We start from the raw sequence: 13,377 nt of genomic DNA, 5'->3' as shown, positions 1-13,377 counted from the left end.
TAAGCCCGTGCGCCACAACTATAGAGCCTGTGCTCTAGAGCCCGGGAGCCGCAACTATGGAGTCCCCATGCTGCAACTACTGCAGCCCACGGACCTAGAGCCTATGCGCCTAGAGCCCCTCCGTGCTCTGCAACAAGAGAAGCCACTACAGTGAGAAGTCTGTGCACTGCAACTAGAGAGTAGCCCCCACTTGCAACTAGAAAAAAGCCCGTGCAGCAACAAAGACTGAGTGTAGCCAAAGATAAAGAAAGAAAGCATCAGGTATTGGAACACGTACCACATTTCCTTTGGCACCTGGAGCACCATCACTTCCAATCACACCCTGGGGGAGGAGAGGCTGTGAGACCAGGGCAGACACACGTGGAGGAGCCTGCGTCTGAGACGCTGAGAGGCACAGGGGGAACAGTGAGTGGGCAGAGAAGCCAGGCGGCAAGGAATGGACATGCAGAGGAGATAACGGTGAGGAAAGGACAAACAGGGATGTAGAAAGACAGTGATGTTCTCACCGGGCGTCCCAGGGGTCCGGGGGAGCCTCTAGGGCCAATCAGTCCTCGGGGGCCCTGCAAGGAAGTGGGAGCTAATGTTATTCCAGCATCCCTGCTCTGAGGCCCAAGGAGGCCTGCCTCCCTCCTCTGTGTCAGACAAGCAGTCCAGGGGTCCCTCATACTCACCGGCTCCCCTGCCTGGCCAGTGGGCCCCGGAGGTCCCTCTGCTCCCTGTGGGAAAGTGGCATCACTTGGGGAGGCAAGGGTATGACCTTTAGAGAATCACCTTCCCTCATCTGGGCAGCCCCTTCCAGGGCATCAGAGTCAGAACTTGTGGCAGAATCCAGCCAGCTGGGTGTACGTGACTTGAAATTCAGGCCCGTGACTCCAGTCTGGACCTGCAGTCCCGGGCCTCACCTCTGAACTCTAGTTGTTGTTTAGTCTCTAAGTCAGGTCTGACTCTTTTGCGACCCCATGGTCTCCAGGCTTCTCTGTCCATGGGATTCTCTAGGCAAGAACACTGGAGTGGGTTGCCATTTCCTCCTCCAGGGGATCTTCCCCGCCCAGGGATGGGACCGATGTCTCCTGCATTGGCAGGTGGATTCTTTACCGCTGAGCCATAGGGAAAGCCCAGTAACTCTAGTACTAACCCCCAACTCTCCATCTGTCTTTTTGAGCCCCTGATGGGGCCTCCTGAGTCTCCAATGCAGACCTTCACCCCTCCCCCAGTCTCCTGAATGTTCTATTTCCCTCATTCTGGCTTTCTGGCTTCCAAACCACCCCCTAACTTGCTTCCAAACTTACCTTCCGTCCATCCTCTCCTGGGGGACCAGGTTTCCCCACATAACCAAAGTCACCCTGGAGTGGGGAACACAGAGGGCCATTCAGAGTCAAAAGGTGAGGGTAGAGATCAACCCCCAAGAAAGGGAGATGGGGTGTGAGGGGCAAGCACTCAGACACAGGGATGGAGGCTCTGATATTGGGGGTGGGGAGAGTGTCATGAATATATCGGGAGGGGCGTGGATGTGGGGGAAGGGCCTCACACACTCACCCTTTGGCCCTTCTCACCAGGCAGCCCTGGCAGGCCATCAAAGCCCCGATCACCCTGCACAAAAAGATACCATCTGAGCCTTGAATCTTCTACCCTGACAGTCCCTCCAAGTCCCAGTCCTGGCCACATCACCTACCTTAGGTCCCGTGGCACCGGGGAGGCCCCGAGCCCCATCTGCTCCAGCGCGGCCCTGTCGGGGGTAGGGGTGACATAGTCAGGACATCTACTGCCATGTGGGGAGTACCTTCCTCATGCAGTCCCTTGTGCTGGTGGTTTCACTGTGTACTAATTGAACCTCTCAAGTATATCTCAAACCCATCCATTACTCTTTATCCCTAGTGCCCTTTCTCTAATCTGAGTTACCAGCATCACAAAAATGAAGAACCCTCGTCTTCAGGGAATTCCCTGGCAGTCCAGTGGTTGGGGCTCCATGCTTCCATTGCAAGGGGGCAAGGGTTCCATCTCTGGTTGGGGAACTAAGATTCCCACATACCGCATGGCCAAAAAATAAAATAAAATAAAAAGAGGACTTCCTTTTTGGTCCAGTGGTTGAGAATTGATCCAGGAAGATCCAACATGCCATAGTGCAACTAAGCCTGTGCACCGCAACTACCGAGCCTGAGCTCTAGAGCCCATGAGCTACAACTACTGAAGCCCGTGGGCCCTAGAGCCTGTGCTCCACAATGAGAGAAGCCACCATGATGAGAAGCTTGTGCTCCACAACGAGAGGGTGGCCCCACTCACTGCAACTAGAGAAAGCCCTTCACAGCAAGGAAGACCCAGGACAGTCAGAAAAATTAAAAATAAATAAATTTTTTACAAATAAATTTTTTGAAAAGAGAAGAGTACACTTAAAAAAAAAAAAGCCTCCATCTTCAGTCTGCATTAATCTCCTTGCTGTATGTTCCCCATGGAACATTAATACTATCTGGAATTATCATTTTCCCCAATGTGCCAGTCTTTCCTTTTGCATGTACTGTTCCTTCACTTGGAATGCCCTTCCCCTCCTGTTTCCCTGGTTATACCTCAAATCTCAACTCAAGCATCATTCCTCAGCTGGTCCTCCCTGACTCCATGACCTGGCCAGCTTCCTTTGTCACCCTTGACTGGGAACGGCAGTCCATAACCCTCAGTGGACTGCCATTCCCTGTCCTCAGTGCTCTTATCCCACCAATGACACCAGCAGATCCTGAGAACACAGAGCCGAGGCTCGTGTTGGGTGCTGAGAGTTGGCTAAGGGATGACCTGAAGACATACGAATCACTCACCATCTTTCCCTCTCGGCCAGGGGGCCCATGAGGTCCCTGAAGCCCTCGGGGACCCTAGAAGAGAAAGAAAAGGAGGCAGAAAAAGAATAACAAAGAGTAAGGACTTAATTTAAGTCATTCCCTGTTGTGTTCAGTCACTAAGTCGTGTCTGACTCTTTGCGACCCCATGGACTGCAGCATGACAGGCTTCCTTGTCCTTCATTATCTTCTGAAGTTTACTCAAAGTCATGTCCATCAAGTTTGTGATATTATCCAACCATCTCATCCTCTGTTGCCCCTTTCTCCTCCTGCCTTCAATCTTTCCCAGCATCGGCATCTTTTCTAATGAGCTGGCTCTTCGAATTAGGTGGCCAAGTTATTGGAGCTTCAGCTTCAGGATCAGTCCTTCTAACAAATATTCAGGGTTGACTTCCTTTAGGATTGACTAGTTTGCTCTCCTGGCTGTCCAAGGGACTCTCCAGCACCACAATTTCAAACATCAAAAAGGCAGTAATTGCAAGTGTATCATCAGCCCTTTTGCTATTTTCCCCAACTCGCACTGTATCCTGTGGCCATGGGAGACATCCACCTTCCCATCCACCCTGCCCCTCACCCCACCAATCTCACCTGCGGCCCCATTTCTCCCATCTCTCCTTTCAGACCTGGATACCCAGGAAGACCCTTGGAGAAGAAAAACAGGGTGATGCACTTAGAGGGAGTTTGAGTTAGAGTCATCTCCACGGATGTGTTCCCTCTTCCACGCAGCCTCCTTACTCACCACGGGACCTGGGCGTCCGGTGAGCCCCACCGGGCCAGGAGGGCCTTTCATAGAGAGCTGAAGAGACAGAGGGGAACAAAGCCTCAAGTCTTCCACACCCCCACAAAATCATCGTCAAGAGTTAAATATCCACCTGTCTCCTGACTATTCAGTGTCTCCCATCTTTGTCATTCTCTCAATGTCCTCCCATTACCTCCCGACACGCATGCTCAGTTATATGCTACCTCATAGACAGTAGCCTGCCAGGCTCCTCTGTCCATGGAATTCTCCAGGCAAGAATACCCGAGTGGGTTGCAATTCCCCTCTCCAGGGGATCTTCCCGACCCAGGGATCAAACCTACATCTCCTGAATTGCAGGCAGATTCTTTACCGCTGAGCCAATGGGGAAGCCCCACCCTCCAACAGTCCCCGGATTATCCTCCCCTCACCTGAGCTTGTTGCAGGACTGCCTGAGCCTGGGCCTGCTGGAAGGATACTGGGGGTCCTTTGTGAGAGCCTCTTGCAAACTGGAACTAGAGGGCAACTAGTAATGAGGGTAACTTCTACAAGAGGTCCCCACTTCCTGGGTCAGGACTCCACTCCCCAAGGCCAGGCCAGCCTGTCTCCCTCTTACCGGCATCATGATCACAGTGCCTGGGAGACCCCGGATCCCATCCATGCCAGGGATGCCTGGGAGGCCAGCAGGGCCCTGAGAGAAGAAGAGAGACACAGAGGGATGGAGATAGAGAGATGGAGCAAAAGATAGGGGAAGGAGGGGACAGAGAGAAACAGAGCGGGAGAGAGGGAGAGAGACAGGTGAAGGCAGAGAGATGGAAAGAGGCGGGCAGGGAGAGAGAAGATACAGAAGACAAGACAAACACAGAGAAATTGAGGGAGGGAGGGAGAAAGTGATGAAAAGTGAAAGAGACAGAAACAGAACGGAGACAGATGAAAGAGAGATGAGGAGACAGACATAGAGAGAAAGAGACAAAAAACACTCAAGGATAGAGACAGAAGGAAAAAAGCAGGGGATAGCCCCACCCCCAAGATGGAAGAGGAGCCAGATGGCAATTCACGAATGGGGAGAAAGATGAGCAGGAGGGGTCAGTGCCAGCCCCAAGGTGATGTCCCCAGCCCCAGCCATGCTCCCAGCTTCAGCTCCACAGCTTGAAATCTCCCTCTCCCCAAAGGTTACATGCCAGAGAGACTCTCTTACCGGTAGACCACGGTCTCCAGGGAATCCTGGGGGGCCAGGAGGGCCTGAGGGGCCAACCACCCCCTGTTGCAGACAGAGGTACAGAGGTCATGAGAAGTGCAAAGTCTGAGCCAAGGGGACTTGCGGCCCACCACTGACCTCGGCCCCGTGTTGACCTTCCTACCCCATCCCTGAGCCACTCCTGGCCCCTCAATGCTACTCTGATCCATATAAACCTCCAACTTTACATCTCAATCCCGTTTTTTATTCATCTTTTGAGCCTCAAGTATCTAACAGTCATTGAATGATCTGGCAACATTACACTCCAACTCCGCACCCGGGGAGATCAAACACCCCAACTGGAAGTAAAAGGCAAGAAGAGGGGAATGCAGTCATGACTCACTTGGGGTCCCGGGGCTCCTGGGGGTCCTTCAAACTGCTGTCCCTGGGGGAGAAAGGAGTGTGACCCCCATTCTTGCCCACACCCCTGCAACTCTGCCAGCCCCAGACCCCTTACCTGTTCGACCACAGCTGGTTCTCCTTTTTCTCCTTTCTCCCCAGCACCCTGGAGCAGGGGGTGGAAAGAAAACAGATGTGAGCCTGGAACTCAGACACAGAACTCTCAGCTAACTGACTTTACACTAAACACACACACACACACATGCATACACAGAGTCCATTCTCTGAGCTGCCTCTGTTGTTCTTTCTTCAACCAATATGTTTCCAGCAGCTCAGCTTCCAGTTTTGAGCTGGCTGTGCTGCAGCAAGGTGAAGACCATGAATTCTGGGGCATGCTGTGAGATCTTAATCCTGGAACTGCCTCTCACTTATTCAACTTATTCAACTCCTACAGACTTATTTAACTCCTGCAGACTCACGTGCAAAGTTCATGGGTCAAAGCCTGCTCTATATATCCCATGGGAGGATGAAGAAGTTAAAACAATGCTTAGCACATCACAAGCACTCAGGGTAAGATGGTAGGATCATTCACCTTCTTCCTTGTCCAACATCAAGGCTAGAACCTAGATGCCTTCCCTATCTGCGGTATTTTTCTAGACAATCTCCTCCAATCCCTGGACTAAAGATAGAATCTCTCTGCTAATGAGTTCTAAGTCTTTATCTCCAGTCTAGACCACCCCTTGAGCTCCAGAATTTTCTAACCAATCACTTGCACTGACAACCGAACAAGGGTTGCCAATTTGTCACTGTTGTTCAGTCGCTCAGTCAAGTCTGGGACCGCATGGACTGAAGCCCCCACCAGGCTCCTCTGTCCATGGGATTTTCCAGGCAAGAATATGGGAGAGGGTTGTCATTTCCTTCTCCAGGGGATCTTCCCAACCCAGTGATTGAATCAGCGTCTCCTGCACTGGCGGCGGGTTCTTTACCACTGAGCCACCAGGCAAGCCCAGTTGCCAATTTAGCACATCCGAAATAAGATCATTGACCCTTTTCACCTGCTCCTCCTTCAGGCTTCCCCATCTTACTCAGTGGTGCCACCATGCATCTCCCCAGTCATCTTAGCATCTTTCTTCACCTTCAGCAGCAAGAGCAAAATGGGGCACGGTTCAAGTCAGTCCACTTGTCTCTGTCCGCCCCCTCCGCCCTCCCCCAACCACCACCACTCTCATCCAGGTTACCACTTTCTATTTTGCATGCATGTGTGTATTAATCACTCAGACGTGTCCTACTCTTTGCGACCCCGTGGACTGTAGCGGGCCAGGCTCTTCTGTCCGCAGGATTCTCCTTTTGCATAGACCGCTGGTTTCCCTGCTGCCCTTCTGGCTCCCCCTACAGTCCACAGGCTGTTCAGCACCAGAGAGAGCTTTGAAAACTCCCGTCATGTTCCCTCTCCAGAGGGCTTCTCATCATGCCTAGACTAAAAGCCAAATGAATCACCCTACCCACAGAGCCATTCATTAGCACAATGCCTGTCACATTAGCACAGTATCTGTAGATAAATATTTGTCAACTGCACTGGGGTGGTGGGAAGGCATTCTAGGCAAGAGCAAAGAAAGCAAAAAAAAAAAGAATGTGGCCATGTGTGGCTCCAGGAAGGAGTCCCTGCACCTAAGCCACCCAAACTCACAGGAAAGATCTGGAACTCAGTATTCCATGACTGTTCTGCTGCCCGGAAGTGGGGGCCCATGGTGGGATCACCTTCTTCTTCATCTTCTCTGTCTAACTCAGTCTCCAGGGTCTCCAGTTCAGTTCCATTGTCAGGGTCCAGGCCCTCCTGAGGACATTGGAATAGACCAAAGTTTGCCCCGAGCTCTTCATTGTCTGCCGCCACCACCACCCCAGGACCTTCCCTTCCAGCCCCGTCCACTTCCCACCAACCTCTAGGATGGTGACATTGCTACCAAAGGTCACAGTTGTGGTGATGACCAAAGGCGTGGGTGTCGGAGACAGAGTTGGTTCTGGTGTCTCTGTCTTGGGGATGTCAGTGGAGGTCTGGAGGACGGACAGAGAGAGTACCAGGTCAATCAAGGCGGAAGGGAGGGAACTTCCCTGGTGGTCCAGTGGCTAAGATTCTGCGCTCACAATGCAGGGGGCCCAGATTCAATCCCTGGTCAGAGAACTAGATCCCACACGCTGCAACTAAGAAAGATCCCACGTGCCACAGCTAAGACAGTGAAAGTGTTAGTCACTCAATTGTGTCCAACTCTCTGCGACCCCATGGACTGTAGCCTGTCAGGCTCCCCTGTCCATGGGATTCTCCAGGCAAGAATACTGGAGTGGTTTGACATTTCCTTCTCCAGGGGGAACGTCCCAACCCAGGGATCAAACCCAGGTCTCCCACATTCTGGGCATATTCTTTACCATCTGAGCCACCAGGGAAGCCTAAGACAAGGCACAGCTATATAAATAAATAAATAATTTTTAAGGTGAAAAGGGAAGATACTTTAAAAAAAAAAAAAAAGGCAAAAGGAAGGTGAAGGAAGAGACAGACCCTGTCTCCCAGAGCACTCAGTCCAGGGAGGGGGACAGAGGAGGATTCTCAAAAAACATCAGAGGTATATAGGGCACCCTCAGGCCTGTGGAGGCGAAGGTGTGATGGCTGGATGAGGACAGCCAGCAGGGGGAGCCCTCTTGTATGGAGGATGGTCCGGGCTGGCCAGGGCTGGGAGGCACAGCAGGACTGGATCCAAAGCCCAGTGGTCAAGGTCAATGTCCAGCACTCAGGGCCAGACTCCCGGAAGCCTAGCTCATGTGTCCGCTCCCAAGGCAGAGCTCAGCGGTCAGCCAGCCAGGCTGCAGTCAGAGGGGGAGTTCGAGCTCCTTCTGGCCCAGACAGCTGCAAAGGAACTGGGTCAGGGTGCAAAGCGGGTGGTGGGGGCCCAGGTGAAGGGTTGGCGCTGAGGAAGGGGCTGAGGAAGGGTAGAATAGTCCTGGCATCTCTGTTCTAGGCTGAAGTGCTAACCTCTTTCTCCATGATGCTGAGAACAGATGTAATGCAACCGGTGACCCTCCAAACAAGGATCCCAACAAAGGGCACCTACCAGGGACACCTAAACAGTGGCCCTGCCAACTGATGACCACCATCAATGGCCCCCAATTATTCCTACAGTCATGAACCATTGCATGCATGCATGCTAAGTCACTTCAGTCGTATCCGACTCTTTCTGACCCCGTGGACTATAGCCTGCCAGGCTCCCCTGTCCATGGGATCCTCCAAGCAAGAATACTGGAACGGGTTGCCATTTCTTCCTCCAGGGGATCTTCCCAACCCAGGGATCAAATCTGCATCTCCTGCATTGGTAGGTGGGTTCTTTACCACTAGCTCCACCTGGGAAGCCCAATTTAGTGACCCTCCAATTAATAACCTGTGATCAGTGACCCCCATTAAGAATCCTAACCAATGACTAACCAAAACACCTCCTAATAATCTGTATCCTTGATCTTCCACCAGGTATTCCTATAACCAGTCACCCATCACTGGCCCCCCAATTAACGACTTCCATCAATGACCCCAACAAGTTACTCTTTCAGTCAGTGACCTCCCCAACCAATGACCCCCACAAGAAGTACTAACCAGTGACCCCCTAACCAATGAATCCTCTTAACCAGTGATCTTCCAACAACGAATACCCACAAATGAACTCAACTAGTGCTCTCCAACCAATGACCCCCCCAGACAGTAATTTCATTAACCAATGATCCATCAATGACTTCCCAACTAATTACCCATTAGGGACTCCCAAATTAACTATGTCATCCATGATCCCCCCAAAATCACTCCCCAACGAGTGATTCCAACTGGTGACCCCACTAGTGCTTTCTCATCAATAGTCCCCCACTGGCGACTTCCCCAATTAGTGATCCTCAACAATGACACTCTCCCACCATGAGCCTTAAGCTAGTGACACCAATAACACCAACAATGGCCTCCATCAATGGCTTCCAAGAATGACCTCCAATTAGAAACCCCCAAACATCAACCTTAATAAATATCTCCTTACAGTAACCCATGTCAACCAGTAATCTCTATCGGGGAGTCCAAATAGTGTGCCCCTAATTGCTGTTGTTGCTGTTCACTCACCAAGTCACATCCAACTCTTTGAAACCCCATGGATGTTATTAGACCAGGCAACTCCATCCTCCATTATCTCCTGGAGTTTGCTCAAATTCACATCCATTGAGTCAGTGATGCTATCTAACCATCTCATCCTCTGCCATCCCCTTCTCCTATTGCCTTCAGTCTTTCCCACCATTAGGGTCTTTTCCAATGAGTCCCCCCAGTGAGTGACCCTTCACTGAATAACCCCAACCAGTCAACGCCAAACAATGACGCACCAACAAACCCATCACTGAACCCAGCTAGTGGCTCTTCTCAAACAGTAGCCCTCACAAGAACCCCACTAATAATAATGTACTCATCTGGTGTGTCCCCTCCCTCCAGCACCCCCACCCTTAGAACTGGAGGTTGGGAGGAAGATATGAGAGACCTCCTAAGACAGGATAAGCCCCCCGCCAACAGTGATTGGTCAGCCGAGATAAGTCAAAGGTCAGGGACTGGAGACCAGAGGGGGAGACCCTGGATGAGGCACAAGGGATCAGCGGGGATCAGAGTCCAGAAGCAGGGCAGGCAAAGGGCAGACCCCTTACCTGGTTGTCCAGGGAGCCAGGAGGAGGACTCACAGCCACAGTTTCCTTGTTCTTCTTCTTCCTGCCCTTCCCTTTACGACCTCGCCCTTTTTTCTTCCCTTTTCCTTTCCCCTTCCGCCTAGGGGGAGGGGTTTCTGGCTCCCCCTGAGGGACCTGGGGAGAGGATTCCAATCAGATCCAGAGGCTCTGAGTGGAGACTCCATCACTCAGATCACGGGAGGTCATGCTGGCACATGGTCCATTGGTCCTGTGTTTTAAAGCCAGGGCTCACTCAGCCCTGGGAATTGGGGTCAAGGTCAATACATGATCTGGGGCCAAGGGTCAGTTATGTGGCTGGAGGTCAAAGTCATTCATGCCTAGGAATGGTTTGAGGGTGGGGGTCACTCAGCCCCATGGACAGGGCTCAGAATTCACTTATTCCTGAGACCTGGAGCCAGGGATGTCTGAGCCAGTGACCTCAGGACAAGCCCCATACTCACCGTGGTGACTGTTGGATCCAGGTCATCACAGCCAGGAAGGTACCGCTCACATGCCTGGAAGGCAGCCTGGGGATCTGGGCTTATCACCAGCTCCTGAACATCTCCCTGGGGAGAGAGTGGGGGTTGGCGAAGGGGTCCACAGCCTGACCCCAATCCCCATTCCAAGCAGCAGGGTCTTGTATTTTTCCACTCAAATCACCACTACTAAGTATAAGGAAGGGATAGCCCCACCACAGCCCCAGAAATCCCTCTGCACCCCAAAACTGAGAGCAGGAAGATTCTATCAGGGTAATGCCAAACCACAAGCCACACCCCAAAACGTCTGTCCCATCAGAGGCACATTTGTTCCTTTTCTCTTAGGCACATGGTGACACCTACTGTGAGTCAGGTGCCCTTCAAGGTTCCAGGGACGAGAAGGGAAACAAAAACTTTCCTAGTAGTCTAGTGGTTAAAAATCTGCCAATGCAGACATGGGTTCAATCCCTAGTCCAGGAAGATGCCACGTGCTACAGTGAAACTAAATCCATGCATCACAACTACTAAAGCCCACGTGCCCTGGAGCCCATGTTCCCCAACAAGAAAAGCCACCACAAGGGAAAGCCCATGCACTGCAACTGGAGAGTAGCCACAGCAGCAACGAAGACCCAGCACAGCCATAACAATAGACATTTTTTTCTTTTAGAAAAAGAAACCGGATGATGAGTTTCCTGGATTTTTATGACACACATGACAATTTTATGACACATTGAAAACACGTCTGTCACAGAGCCTCATGACACCTTGCCTTGCTGGCAACACACACCATCACAACAGCCAGTGTGGTCACGCATCACAGTCTTATCCTCCCACCTTAAGCTAAGTACGTGTGTGCATGCTAAGTCGCTTCAGTCGTGTCCATCTCTTTGTGACCCCTTGGGCTATAGTCCGATAAGTTCTTCTGTCCATGGGATTCTCCAAGCAAAGATACTGGAGTGGGTTGCCATTTCCTCCTCCAGGGGATCTTCTCGACCCAGGGGTCAAACCCACGTTTCTTTTGCCTCCTGCATTGCCGGGCAGGTTCTTTACTACGAGTGCCACCTGTGAAGCCTAAGCCTAGCATGCACCATCACAAATGATTGAATCGTGGTTTTACAGTCTCACAGACAGACACCAAAGATGCACTACAACACATGGGCTCCCTTCTCTCAGCTTCCTGGTGCTGAATTGAAGCTGGATAGTTCTCTTCTTCCATTTCTTCTCCAGATTCAGGCTGCAGACAAACCTTCCTTCAGCCCTCTGCCTCAGTTTCCCCATCACTGAAGTGAAGTGAAGTGAAGTGAAAGTCACTCAGTCATGTCTGACTCTTTGCAATCCCATGCACTATACAGTCCATGGACTTCTCCAGGCCAGAATACTAGAGTGGGCAGCCTTTTCCCTTCTCCAGTGGATCTTCCTAACCCAGGGATCAAACCCAGGTCTCCCACATTGCAGGCGGATTCTTTACCAGCTGAGTCACAAGGAAAGCCCAAGAATAGTGGAGTGGGTAGCCTATCCCCTCTCCAGTGGATCTTCCTGACCCAGGAATCGAACCGGGGTCTCCTGCATTGTAGGCGGATTCTTTACCAACTGAGCTTTCAGGGAAGCCCAATCCCTGAAAAGCTACCTCAAAAGTCTCCTCGCCAAGGTCCTGGGTCCCCAGCACAGTGAGTCCCGCTGTACTGATGAATCGAGGTCCCTGAGCCAACATGGGGAGCTGAGGTTCACAATCAGCCACCAGGGTCACCATCTCACCGTCCACACTGACTGCCACACGGTGCCACCTGCAAGCACACAGTCTCAGTGGAGGGGTGCTCCTCACTCACCCTCCCGGGATCCCCCACCCTCCCCATATTCACCTGCCATCCGTGAGGTTGACCTGCTGGGGGAGGGGGCTGAAGGAGTCACCTAGGAGGTCCAGAGCTGGCCCCAAGGCCAAGCCGAGCTGCCGGACGCCGCCCTCATCATAGATGGACAGAAGGACAGAACGGTTGGCCGGCTGGCCCCGCAGGGTGATCAGGATGGAGAAGTTCTCAGGAAAGTGCCCATCTGGGAGGGCAGAGGGAAGGGGGCAGTTCATGCTGTGACCCCAGCTCCCAGGATGACCCACAGCCCCTCTGGCCCTGACTCACCTTGGAAGAGCTCCTGCGTGGGGACACCAAGTGTGCCAGTCTTGCCCACCCGGAATGCTCGGTCGCCCTCCGGGACCCTCTGGGGGCAGAGGCCGGGTCCCTCAGGGATCCCAGCCTGGCCCCCCCGCATGCCCAGTGCCTTCAGCACATCCACAGGATCTACTAGAGAAAGAAGGCGGGGTGCAGGGCAGTTAGAACAAGCCCAGGACTCTGTGTGAGCAGCTCCAGTTTGGAGGACTCAGCATCCCCAACTGTGTTTATGGGTCGGGGGAAGGAGCAGGCCTGGGACCCGTGCTCCCCTCACCCCTCCACAGCTGTTCCGGCCTCATCAGCCTGTTGACTCCTGTTTTTTTTCCCTTGGTTTTTGGTGAGAAGAAAAAAAAGCTGACCTAGTTCTGGGATGAATCAAAGCTTCCTGGCCTGAGCCCCAGAGCCAGGCGGTCCCCCTCTCCACACTCCCCCGCACCAGCTCCCTGGGGCTGCTTCCCAGGCCTGAAGCCCCCTTGCCAGGGGAAACCCGCTTAGAGAGGAGGGGCTCCTTCTGTATGTCCTTCCCACCTCTTCCCTTGGCTCCACTCCCTCGGACATCCTCCCTCTGACCACACTCGTCCATGACTTCCTCTGACAACCTTCACCCATGACTTCCTCCCTCTGACCACCACCTCTCCTGGCTTCTTCCTCTGACCACCATCGCCCAGGACTTCCTCTCTTTGACCACTGCCATTTTGGATCTCTTCCCTCTGACCACACTTTATCTGATCCCCACTGATTTCTGGCCATGCCCTCTGACCTTCCTCTGCCTGACCCTGACCGTCTCCTTCTGACTACCCCCGACCTCTTTCCTCTGCCTATCCCAGTCTCTTTCAACCCGTGACCTCCCCATTTCATCACCCTCTCCGACCTTCTCCTC

General features: G+C 52.6%; 1 protein-coding gene across 1 annotated transcript in view; it reads right to left on the bottom strand.

Moving 5' to 3' along the window:
- Window positions 1–12,875, bottom strand: part of COL5A3 (collagen, type V, alpha 3) — a 40,991-nt gene extending 28,116 nt beyond the window's left edge. Inside the window, exons 1-22 of the mRNA XM_010828392.1 lie at window positions 12,857–12,875; window positions 12,468–12,629; window positions 12,195–12,384; window positions 11,963–12,119; window positions 10,321–10,425; window positions 9,842–9,994; window positions 7,073–7,186; window positions 6,822–6,968; window positions 5,253–5,300; window positions 5,139–5,180; window positions 4,757–4,819; window positions 4,175–4,249; window positions 3,990–4,073; window positions 3,562–3,618; window positions 3,411–3,464; window positions 2,805–2,858; window positions 1,673–1,726; window positions 1,537–1,590; window positions 1,290–1,343; window positions 672–716; window positions 507–560; window positions 278–322 (exon numbers count right to left, since the gene is read on the bottom strand). Coding sequence (XP_010826694.1) covers window positions 278–322; window positions 507–560; window positions 672–716; window positions 1,290–1,343; window positions 1,537–1,590; window positions 1,673–1,726; window positions 2,805–2,858; window positions 3,411–3,464; window positions 3,562–3,618; window positions 3,990–4,073; window positions 4,175–4,249; window positions 4,757–4,819; window positions 5,139–5,180; window positions 5,253–5,300; window positions 6,822–6,968; window positions 7,073–7,186; window positions 9,842–9,994; window positions 10,321–10,425; window positions 11,963–12,119; window positions 12,195–12,384; window positions 12,468–12,597 — 1,779 coding nt within the window. The 5' untranslated portion in view covers window positions 12,598–12,629; window positions 12,857–12,875. The remainder of the gene's footprint in view (window positions 1–277; window positions 323–506; window positions 561–671; window positions 717–1,289; window positions 1,344–1,536; window positions 1,591–1,672; window positions 1,727–2,804; window positions 2,859–3,410; window positions 3,465–3,561; window positions 3,619–3,989; window positions 4,074–4,174; window positions 4,250–4,756; window positions 4,820–5,138; window positions 5,181–5,252; window positions 5,301–6,821; window positions 6,969–7,072; window positions 7,187–9,841; window positions 9,995–10,320; window positions 10,426–11,962; window positions 12,120–12,194; window positions 12,385–12,467; window positions 12,630–12,856) is intronic.
- Between the last annotated feature and the right edge of the window lie 502 nt (window positions 12,876–13,377).

The sequence above is a fragment of the Bison bison genome, unplaced genomic scaffold (assembly GCF_000754665.1).
Source record: "Bison bison bison isolate TAMUID 2011002044 unplaced genomic scaffold, Bison_UMD1.0 scf7180017864492, whole genome shotgun sequence".
Classification (NCBI taxonomy): domain Eukaryota; kingdom Metazoa; phylum Chordata; class Mammalia; order Artiodactyla; family Bovidae; genus Bison; species Bison bison.
The sequence above is the reverse complement of the archived record's forward strand: the minus strand, read 5'-3'. Positions and strand labels throughout refer to the sequence as shown.